The sequence below is a fragment of the Python bivittatus genome, unplaced genomic scaffold (assembly GCF_059951505.1).
Source record: "Python bivittatus isolate LINGU-HERP-01145 unplaced genomic scaffold, Pbiv_v1 ctg000850_np1212, whole genome shotgun sequence".
NCBI lineage: Eukaryota > Metazoa > Chordata > Lepidosauria > Squamata > Pythonidae > Python > Python bivittatus.
Window position 1 is genome coordinate 4,265,595 of NW_028277112.1, and position 11,700 is coordinate 4,277,294.

An 11,700-nucleotide genomic window follows, 5' to 3' on the forward strand; every position below is an offset into this window, starting at 1 on the left:
TGGGGATTTTTAGAATTTATTTACTCTAGAAGCATCATTTGCTTTTCTACATAAAGTATTTTTTGTTCAGATCAAATCCAGTTGATCCATTGTTATGTAAACTGACATATTTTCAAAAAAAAATTTAAAGAGTACTTTTCAAATCAATAAAAACAGTAAATTAAAATAAAATCAGCCATACGGTCCCTCTAATTACGTTTATACATGCCAAACTAAGTGGACTAGATAGAATACTTAGAACAAACTCCATAAAATAATACCTCAGACTATTATAAGTAACTGATATTTACTGCTGCCAAATTAAAAGACTTGTACATCCTTGTCGGTTGGGTGTGGGCAACAGCATGCTGGTTTGCAACCTGGTTTCTAGATTAGAGATCTTAGCTTGCATAGGAAAACATAAGCATGCTTGAGATAGATTAAGGCAGCGGTCCCCAACCTTTTTGGCACCAGGGACCAGTTTCGTGGAAGACAATTTTTCCATGGACTGGGGGGAGGGGATGGTTTCGGGATGATTCAAGTGCATTACATGATAGGGTTTTGATATGAGTCTGCAAGCAATTGATTTATTATGGTCTCTGTGTAGTCAAACCTCTCTGCTAATGATAATCTGTATTTGCAGCCGTTCCCCAGTGCTAGCATCACTGCCTCAGCTCCACCTCAGATCATCAGGCATTAGATTCTCATAAGGAGTGCGCAACTTAGATCCCTCGCATGCGCAGTTCACAGTAGGGTTCGCGCTCCTATGAGAATCTAATGCCACCGATCTGACAGGAGGTGGAGCTCAGGAGGTAATGTGAGCGATGGGGAGCGGCTGTAAATACAGATGAAGCTTCACTCGCTTGCCTGCCGCTCACCTCCTGCTGTGTGGCCCGGTTCCTAACAGGCCACAGACTGGTACCAGTCTATGGCCCAGGGGTTGGGGACCCCTGGATTAAGGTTTTGGCATATTATCCAAAATGTGCCAAAACTGACCAGTGCAAATCTTTCCATTAGTTACTATATACTTAACTTTGACAGCACTATACAGGTAGTCCCCACTCAATGACCACAATTTGAACTAGCAACTCCATCACTAAGTGATGCAGTTGTTAAGCAAGACACCATGTGACTGTGACAGACTTATGACCTCACTTCTGCAGTCATTAAGCGAGGTACCCACAGTCATTAAGTGAGACATCACGTGACCACGACTTGCGATTTTACCGCTGGCTACTCCATTGACACTGCTTGTCAGAAGCTGGCTATAAGTGTGCAAATGGCAATCACATGACCGCAGGTCACTGCTACTGTCATAAACACCTGCCAGTTGCGAAGCACCTGAATCTCAATCATGTAACTGCGGGGGACGCTGTGCGGTCGTAAGTCCAAGGGCCAATCGTAAAGACACTTTTTCAGCACCATTGTAAGTTTGAACAGTCACTAAACAGGGCAGTCATTAAGCGAGGACTACCTGTATCTAGATCAGGGATTGGAAATATCGGGACCCCATGGCCTTAACCTGGTTTGGAAAATGGCCTAGAAAGAGCTCAAGCAAGGCCAGCCCCTTCTATCATATGCAGGAGAAAAAAGGTGAGGTGGAAACCAATGACAATCTCATATGCTCTATTTTAGGCAGAATCTCAGCTCTGCATCAGCTGATCATGGTTCTTCCCTTTGGAGGAGACTCAGAGCAGCTGAACAAAGCTGCACTTCTGTTGTTTCACTTTGGACACCTCTCATCTCCAAAGGTATGTGATTTGAAACATTAATTATCAACATTTTGGATGCTGAATTGCAATCAATGTGACTTGAGTCAGGACTTTTACTCAGCAGGATATATTATCCATATTACCTGAGGTCCTGCTCAGATAATATGGTTAGGGGAGTTGTAAGTCAGAATCCTGACTCTAGGCAACCTTGTTCCAGATTTATCAGTATATTGTCAGGTAGATACTAGTTTATTTTATATCCTACTTTAAGGAAACAATTCCTTACAATTAAGCCATAAGCAATGAAGATAAGTCTAAAGTTCCTTATTTTGTCTACCACTCTTCACTTATCGTTAAGGCCAAAAAATTATTTACCTGAAAGCAGGATAGGCAACTTCATGCATAATTTAGGACCAAGTGTAACATATATAGAGAACATTATAAATGTATTTCTGATTACTTATACCTAAATGAGCTGTCATAATCTACCTAAAGGCAAAGAAGCAAATAATCAGTCAATGGGAAATTTCCTCTCAATGATCAGTATACAATTTTAAAAATGATCAAAATAATTTTATTGGGAAGTACGGCTTATTGGGGGACATAGTCCAATTGCAGCAGCCTCACATTTGAAAAGAAAAAATCCTTGTCAGTTCCAACTGGCCCCGAGATAATCAAAAGAAAAGACACAAAATACACTTCACTGAATATCAAATATAACTCTTCCCATGACTGCTCTGTATTTCAAATTATTACCATATTTGCCTGAAAGGAAGACAAGTTTTTTTCTCAAATAATTACCTGTGGAAGGCCAAGCTCAGTTGAGTACATAGAAACAGACCCTAGAGTAAGAGCCACTGAATTCAGTGGATCTTACTATATAGTAAGCACAGGATTTCTTATACTTTCAATTCAGAAGAAAGGCCTCTATTGATCCAGTTCAATAACACAAGGATCTCTTCCCCAGTTTCCACCTAAAATTAAACGGGTATAGGCATCCAGCCTGAGCATAACAGCAATCTACATGTACTCACCTATGAAAAAGAGTAATAGAATTCAATGGGACTTACTAAACATGCATAGATTCATGCCAGCTGTGCAAAAATATCTGCAGTCTCTGTCACAGCATGTGTGTCTGCGTGTGTGATCAAGACAATTGCTTGAGTATACAGTATATATGCATACAGGAGATCAATCAGTTTTGCCAACAGGGCACTTTATTTTACAGCACTTAATTTATCATTTGATTATTACTAATTTTTTGGCTCAGTACATGCTCTCTTTTAAAATGTTCCTTTGGCCTGTGCATACCTAGATATATACAAAAGTGTCTCACCTTCTGATGAAAAAAAGATTCCCAGTATGGTTTCAACACCAATTGATATTGCTAATGGACCCAGGGCAGTTTACAGACTTTTTATCTTCATTTATAATTTTTTTTTTTTTTGGTATGAGGGGATCACCTTAAATTCAGGGACATCTTTCTTTTGGGTAAGTATGGTATCTCTCTGTTCCTAACACTTATCCTTGTAATACTTCCAGCTTAAGCAATTGTTTATGAATTAACAATAATTTTATAGCAATTATTTTATATTCTGACTCTTATGGGTTTAATACCTAATTGCTTCAAATCTTACATTAAAGTCTGTTTCCTCACCCTCGTTCCCATTTGCACAAACCTCAAACTTGATCCATTTACAGCCTAATCTACAATTGAACAGTCAGCATTTTATATCTATTCAGAATTTATATCACATAATGTTATCTTTGAAAAATATACTTACCAGATAACAAAAAGAGGCTAGTCTAAATATAAATGCACAAGCCATCTTTTTATTAACTAAAAAATCATCTGCTAAGTAAATACCTTGTGCTCATTTGTCCTAGACCATTCTGCATCTTTTCGTTTCTTTTTGCCTTTTCTGTCTTTGCTGGATTGAACAATTTCAGTTCCATAAGATTGTAGATCCACTCGGGAATGGAACTGGTATCGGCCGCTTTCAACATCACAGTAATAATAAATTCCAGTGGTTGGATCATAATACAACTGATTTTCCTTTAACAAAGTTAAAAGGACAATAGATATATGCATCATATCTTTACATCTGCTATTTTACACACATTACTATGTACTTTGGCAGATACATACTATAACAATTCATTTAATAAAAACACATTGCAAAGGATATAATCCATAGAAGTATTTGATTTTTAAGTAATGACGGTCATTTGGCTGAAAATAAATTCTTCCCCTTCCACTCACTGTATACATCCCAATTCCTTTCTGAACAACTGGGGACACTCTAGAACAAGTTCTGCAATATGCAATGTGTGTGGTGGAGGGGGAGGTAGAATATATGCAAAAATCCACTTATGTAATGTTGAATGTAGTCCATGACTTAACTTTGATTCCATCAGTGCAAGTAAAACAGTTGCAACATTTCTACTTTTGTTTGTGTAACAGATCTCATTCATGCCCTTGTCATCTACTATATGGATTACTGTAATTCACTTTACATAAGGCTGTACTTCAAGGCCATTGGTAAACAAGTACTGTATATTATATAGTAATTTCACTACTGTCCTATACTAGCATATTTCTTAGAAGAATTCAAGGTGCTGTTTTTCACATATAAAGCCCATATTAGAGCCAGTTTTGTACAGTGGTTAAGGTGTTGGCCTAGAAACCAGGAGACTGTGAGTTCTAGACCCGCCTTAGGCATGAAAACTGGCTGGGTGACTTTGAGCCAGTCACTCTCACTCAGCCTAACTCACCTCACAGGGTTGTTGTTGTGGGGAAAATAGGAGAAGGAAGGAGTATTAGGTATGTTCACCACCTTGAGTTATTTATAAAAATAAGAAAGGCGGGATAAAAAAATCTAAAAAAAAAAAAAAAGGCCCTATGTGGCTCAAATATCTACAAGACAGTTTATATAAGACAGATTCTGCCTGCCCAATCTGAGTGAACGCCTGCTGAAGATTCTCACATACTGAAAGGTATAACTGAAGGGATCCAGAAGTGAACATTCTGCATGGGGGTTTCCATCCTCTGGAATAGCTTGCCCCCTGAGGCGAGGGTGGTTTCTACTCTCATGGGTTTTTGGAAGCTTGTAAAAACATGGTAATTTCAGAAGGCCTCAGACCTAATTGGTATGGAATTGCTGGCACCAAATGTGTAACTGTTAAATATGATACAATCCTTCTTGTGTTTTATTGTATTTTTTATTGTTTATGTTGACTGTGTCAATATATAGCGTACATGTCTTTGTACACTTCTTAGAATCCTTCAAGACAGAAGTGGTTTATAATCTTCATAAATAAATAAAGCTTTACCATTAAAACAAGCCTGATTTTTATTGCCCTCTATTCAGTACTCTTGGATGAATTAACTTTTCAGCTAAATGCATGTACCATAATTTTGGCTGCCATATTTCAATATTTTAGTTTCTGTATTTTCCAGACTTTTTCTATTATTGATAAAGTAATGAAACTGATCACTACCTTAGATATTCCATCACTCCATATGTATTCCGCTATTACTTTTACATTCCCTCCTTTTCACAAACCAGTTTGAGACACACAAGCCCTTTGTTTTCAGTCAACCCACTTGTTATGTAGAACTGCCCATTACTTTCAAAACAACTCACAAACAACAAAATATTTATCTAATCTGCTATCAAATTTCTATTAGTTGCTTAGATTTGTTCATAAGAACATACTTTAGGTAAACAAAACTTCAATGTAAAAATCTTTACCGAGTTATAATAGAATCCAGTGCTGTGGTCATAATATAATCCAGTATTTTCATCATATATAAATCCTGTTTGTGATACAGCAGCTTCTGCGGCAGCTCTCAGACTTTCTGCTAATGTGCCTTCTGTTAACGAAACATCTTTTGGTTTCTAAGATTAAGAAGTACAATATAATATGAAAAATTATATGTAACGTTTTACAACAATCTTTATTTTACAAACTTTATTTTATAGTAACTTTCTGAAGGATCCACCAAATCCCAAACTAAGTTTAGATTTAAATCCAGATCCAACACATTACCTGCTAAATGAACAACAGCTTATAAGAACAACAGCTTATGAAAACAACCATTCCCACTTTTTAATTATAAATTAGAATCTCTAATATAATAATGTTAAGTATGAATTGCATCTGTCTTTTTAAAAAATATGTTCCATATAAAAATATTAAAAAATCATATCAACGAAACAGTTATACAAACTTTGTACAAAAAACACTGTAATTTTCCAGAAGATATATTTATTATACAGAATAAAGTATTTTGTATGTAGTTCTTCATTACAAGCTATTAACACACAATAAATTGCATGAGACTTTCTTTTGCATAAATTTTCCTTTCTGTAATTCTTAGAAGTCTCCAGAATCATGCAAATGAAATTCAGTGGCCGATCACTAAGTCATCATCATAGTCTTCTGCCAGTTTCCAACAAGAATACAAAGTAGTGAATGATACTAACATTAACTCCACCCACTTGTGAAATATACTGATGTAATTGCCACAGTGGCTAAAAATAGTATTTTTAAAAATACTATTTAAAATACTATTTGGTCTCTTTGCTACAAAGCACTGCCTACACTTGACACAATCCTTCCACAATTAAAATATTGGCTGTTAAACCGTAAGACTTTCTAAAGATTATATCAAGAATGATCAATATGGAGGGAAGCTGCTGAAGAATAAAGCCTTTAGTGGCAAGGAATGATGAAACACAGTTACACAGTTAGGAGTTCTGAGTTTATCTAGAGAGGTATGTTTTTTTCTTCACACATCATTCTATGTAGGTAATTCAGAATAATACCTCAAGCATCAACAGCCAGTATAGTGGGAGATATAGTTAATCTTTGACCTGGAAGATTCATCTCAGTACTCATTCAGTACTCTGATGTTTATTAGTCAACTTCCAGCATCTCTCAACCTAAACTAATTTAAAAGCTGTTAGGAGAATGAAATGGAATAATGAAATATGCCACAAAACTTTTGGATGAAAAAATATATAAATTTGACAAAATAATCTTACCTGCACGTTACTTATTATATTGTCCTGTTCCTCAAGCTCATCCTGCTGTGTGGCTTTAACATCTAGTTGATCAACTAACTGTAAATGGTCTGTACAATTTGGGTTCAATACTTCATTATCGTTATTTGGCTGCACTGGCGCACTGGATAATTCAGAACAGTTGTAGTAATTGTGAGGATAGTAATAATCTGTTAAAAATTAGAGTGAAGAATTAGAAATGCTATTTTACATATTAGAAAATATTCATTTTATTGATATATGTATTTCCCATTCTCCTTGCATTAAAGTTCACAACATTTTAAATCCCAAAGTAAGATTCTAGACTCCCAGGAAGGTGGCTTTTAGTTTTTAATTTGTTTAAGGATTCTATTTCTGCAGTGTTATTTATCACAAAATCATTATATACAGTAATTTAGTTTTTGTAAGCCTGCTAGGAAGTCCTTTTAGCTTCAGAAGACAGTATAGATATACATACATACACACACATATTTGGCATATACGTAAATAGTATCAAAACATGCAAAAACACAAAGAACACTTGTTAATCTGGCTATGCTAGGGCTCTGTACAGTATTGAGACTATTAGCCCTAGGTTCTACAGTAATTCAAAGAAGCACTCTTAAGACAACTATACAGACATTCCAATTATTATGAAAACACAGAGGCATGTTCTTCCTTGGGGGATTTGCCCTGGGGAATAGCCTTAACCCAAAGATGGATTTTGGTAGCAACTGAGTCATTTCAGCTTCTGCTGATATATGGAAGCTAGGGCTAAGAAAGTAGGAATAAATTAGATTTGTTACATATTTAGTTTTTCCCTTTAAAAGTATGCTATCACTATGAATCTGTCATGTTGGGCAAAATATAAAACCCAAAGATAGATCAAGGATTAATAATAACCTTGAATTTATATAACCAAATACATACTTGGAAAAAGCAGGGTTGATTTTGGCTGGTCCAAATTATAATGTATCTAGTTACTTGACTTAATTTTTGTCATTACAGCTGGTCATAATATGAACTGTAATTTTGAGCACTGCTACATTGAACTTGCTTTTATCTCCCCCCCATCACTTTTTTCTTTTCAAATAATGTATTTCATTCTACAATGGGAAGGAATTATCCAATTATTACTATTTTTAAGTTGCACTGGAAGTCCATTGTCTAAGTAATTTGGTAAAAATGTTTTTAATAATAAATGGGATAATGTAACAATGTAGTCAGACATGGAGCATTTTCCATTGCTTAGGACAAAGTATTTTATCAGCAAGGCAAATCAACAGACATGACTCAGGTATCCACAAGATTATTTTAAATCTTCACAGGATATTACCTGCATATAACCATGCAGCAGAGTCTTCAGTTTGCACCTCTATAGTAGATGTTGTCTTCTCATTTCTTTCACCATTGTTGACTTTTTCAAGTTTTTCAATCTACAAAAGAAAGCAAGCATTTACAAATTAAACCTACCACATAGATTTTAGACTATGACTTATTCAACAAGAATTATTTCAAATTGATCAGACCTGTTTTGTATAGAAAAGAAAAAAAACATGTGGCTGGAGTTGCATATTAATTTATCTGTGAAACACATTTAATCCTTTCAGATGCCTACATTCTTTTGAACTATATAACTAGCATATGGAAACTGACCACTGAACAACAGAAATGGATTCTCCGTGCTCTGCTTAATAGTAAGAGGGTTGTCCTTCAACACTGGAAAGATACATTTATGGCCCATGGCTCTGATGCTACTTGCAACTTATGAATGAGTTGCTTACAGAGGTGGATTATGTATAGACAATTATAGTCATTCTTTATTGAAACTGTTATGTAAAACCCATGGAAGCCATAATATATATACAGTGAGATGGATGGTGACAAATTTGAAATATAAAATAAAATATAATATTTCTGTTGTTGGTTTGTTTCTTTTTTGTTTTTGCTTTTTCTGTTCCATTCTCTTTAATTAAAGGGGGGAAAAACCTGAACCCACAACAAAATCTTGTAGGACATGCTCAGCTTAAACAAGCATGCCAGCCAGCCAGATCTTCCTCTAGTACACCGTTAGCTGTAAATGGGTCATGCAGTCTAATTCATTCTTCATCCCTCACTCTGGCTTCCTTGCTTTTTCTTCTTAATTGATTCTCATGGCTTTGCAAGGCCACTGAGTGCACTTAGCCATCTTCAAAATCATTTGAGACAGCTTGTGTCTAAGCCTGCCTTCCTCTGGAATACAGCAAGTAATGATGATGACTCTGAAAAGAGCTTTCCTTCATCATCACCTCCAATTGTAACTACAATAACTTCAACAGAATATAAGCTTCACTCTCTATCAGCCCAATCCACCTCACAGGACTCAGGGTTGTGGGGAAATAGGACTCAGGAGCATTAAGTATGTTCACCGTCTTGAGTTATATATTTTAAAAAGGTAGGATAAAAATATCATCATCATCTAATCAATTTGCATTTGTGTATGGGGCAAATCAGGCTCAAATTACCCTACTTTGGACACATATCATGTGAAGATCTAGCTCTCTGGAGAAGGCTCTAATGCTGGGAAGGGTGGAAGAAAAAAAAGGACTACCAGCAGCAAAGTGGATGAACTCAGTTACAGTGGCAATGAGTAAATGGGAAAAGTTTTCAATTAGCAACAATCATGCCTCAGATAAACCTCATTGGCTATGATACTGCCACTGTGCAAAGCTGAGTGAGTGCACCCTTGGGAGTCCTGAAAGAACAGGTTAGGGATAGATCGTCATGGAGAAAATCTGTCTATGCAGTCACTAGGAGTTGAAAACGATTTGATGGCACAATCAATCAACAGGGCAACTGCAAGCCTAAAATAAATAAATACCGAGCAGCTGCCATATTGAGAGAGGAATTGCTGATGTTAAGCCAGGATCTCCCGGACCGAAAGATTAGGGAGCGCTGGGCCAGAACGACCCAGGTCAAACCCAACGCCTTTTCCAGTCGCTACTCCCTGGCAGGGCACTAGCAGAGCTAGCCGGGGCGCAGGGTTGCCTCCCGCCCCATGGCCTGGTAGTAAATCAAACACGGTCCAGCGGGGGGAAGATCACGCCCCTTCGATAGAGACGACAGGCAGCCAACTCCGCAGGTTTCCCAGGGGTGTGGCCAAGGAGTGCAGCCCCGGTTGAGTAACTGCCTGTCTCCGAGGAGCCGGCTTGCGTGAAAAGGCGCAAGACCCGCGGGGCCCCCCGAGAGCTCCCGCCAGCGCCTACCTGTTTCCGTAACTTGGTCGCGCAGGCCTGGGCTTGGAGGCGCCGCTTCTTTTCTCGTTGGAGCCGGCTCCGACAGGCGCTTAGCTCTGCTTCCAGCGCAGCCACCTTCTTCCGCAGGGCCGCCGCCGCGGACTCGCCGGCCACCTCGGCCATCCTCCCGCTGCCTGCGAGGAGGCGCCGCGGCCGCTCAGCGATCCGGGCAGGACGGGGAGCAGAGGCCCCCGCGGCTGTTCAGCAGCACCAGCAGCGCCGCCGCCTCCTCCTCCACGGCACCCCTCACGGCCATCGCAGCCGCGGTACCACCCGCCGCGCCAAGGAAGCGCCGCCCCCTTCCGCTTGTGCCCCCTCGGCTCCTCGTGGGTCTGTCCTCCCTCGAGAAAACGTTCCCGTAACAAAGTTTGTCAGGGACGTCGGGCGGCCCCGACGCTCTTCCTGGGAAGGGAGGAAGTGACGCCTTGCTGCGCGAGGGGGGATCGGATCTGCGGGCCGCTCCCGGCCTGCCTCTTGCTGGCCGGGCAGGGAATGGCAGGTCCTCATCCGTGCCTCTCCCGGACCGCTTTGGACGCTGGCTTGGGGCCGGAGGTTCAAACGCTGAGAATGCCCTTAGCAGCAGGACGTGCACCCCGAGGTGAAACATGCCACCCATGCCCACGAGAGACAGGGTATCAGAAAGTAGTTTTCTCCCACTTTAAATTTCCTTTTGAATTTGCACTTAGCGGTGTTTGCGACCTCCGTTGGTGAATTTTTCCGACCCATTCGATGAGATTTGAAGCTATTTTTCTGATTTATATTAGAAGCTTGTCTAGTTTCCCTTGAGGCTTAGCACGTCGAGCTATGCTGTTAAAGAACAGTATTATTTCCTGCACGTAAATAAATACAATTGCAACTACATAGAACTTTCTGTGCACTGGCAATGAGTCATTGTCAGTTGCTTTTTCAACAAATTGCCTTCCCCCCTCAACAGCGACACTAATGATTTCTTTTCATATTGGAACATGACTTCAAATATAATTATAGGATATGCTGTGAAAAAGCAGTGTTCTAATGTATCTTGTGTTTTATCAAATTCCCAAGATGAATGAGACCTCTTTGAATACATGTATTAGCTCTGTGAAGCAAAGCAGGTTTCCCTCAGTAGCAACTAAGGACTGAACCTAGAAGTTTCTAATGATTTGGGAAGAATTTTGGCCGTTGGAATAATGCAAAAAGCAGTCAGCAGGTTTACAGAATAGGCTACTTTGCTTTCATTCTATGAAAGGCCAGATGAGGAGAGCTAAAAGAAAATATTTGAGTTACTGAAATATCTATGGCAAATCATATGAATGCTAACAAGAGGTCTCCATAATAATATTGGATTATTATAATATAATAATACTGGATTGGAGATTGGGTCATACACATTGCTGTACTCTCTCTCTCTCTTTTAGTTTCAACTGAGCATGGACATTGAAACAGCTTTTCTAGCATTAAATAAATTTGTGTACTTCCCTGGTCTGTTATCTTTCTAGCTACTTCTTGTATCAACGTCCATTGTTTTTTTTTCCCCCCTAAATTCTTTTCCAATTCAATTTTTTCATTCACCCTTTCTCTAGAACATCAGTTCCCAAAGTGTCGTCTGGGGACCCCTGGGGGTCCCTAAGACCCTTCCAGGGGGTCTGAAAAGTCAAATAAATATTTTAAAATTTACCAGTTTTAATTAATAATACAGTAAACATG

At 38.8% G+C, this 11,700-nt stretch overlaps 1 protein-coding gene, 1 long non-coding RNA gene and 1 pseudogene across 7 annotated transcripts in view; 1 reads left to right on the plus strand and 2 right to left on the minus strand.

The window, feature by feature from the left end:
- LOC107326316 (uncharacterized) overlaps positions 1 to 8,618 on the plus strand; it is a 44,625-nt gene extending 36,007 nt beyond the window's left edge. For 2 of the 5 annotated variants that reach the window (XR_015793861.1, XR_015793862.1), the window contains 2 exons: positions 1,615 to 1,730; positions 8,350 to 8,618. This is a non-coding gene — a long non-coding RNA (uncharacterized LOC107326316). Of the gene's footprint in view, positions 1 to 1,614; positions 3,696 to 4,155; positions 5,439 to 8,349 lie in introns of those variants that run through there. The other 3 variants (XR_015793858.1, XR_015793859.1, XR_015793860.1) reach the window with 2 other exon arrangements.
- The window catches only part of AGGF1 (angiogenic factor with G-patch and FHA domains 1), a 34,304-nt gene extending 23,891 nt beyond the window's left edge, over positions 1 to 10,413 (minus strand). For both annotated transcript variants that reach the window (XM_088130250.1, XM_088130251.1), the window contains exons 1-5: positions 9,985 to 10,413; positions 8,076 to 8,175; positions 6,743 to 6,930; positions 5,447 to 5,593; positions 3,559 to 3,747 (exon numbers count right to left, since the gene is read on the minus strand). In XM_088130250.1, the coding sequence (XP_087986376.1) occupies positions 3,559 to 3,747; positions 5,447 to 5,593; positions 6,743 to 6,930; positions 8,076 to 8,175; positions 9,985 to 10,137 (777 nt within the window). In that variant the 5' untranslated portion in view covers positions 10,138 to 10,413. The remainder of the gene's footprint in view (positions 1 to 3,558; positions 3,748 to 5,446; positions 5,594 to 6,742; positions 6,931 to 8,075; positions 8,176 to 9,984) is intronic.
- Positions 9,292 to 9,450, minus strand: LOC112541616 (U4 spliceosomal RNA; annotated as a pseudogene).
- Positions 10,414 to 11,700: the final 1,287 nt, after the last annotated feature.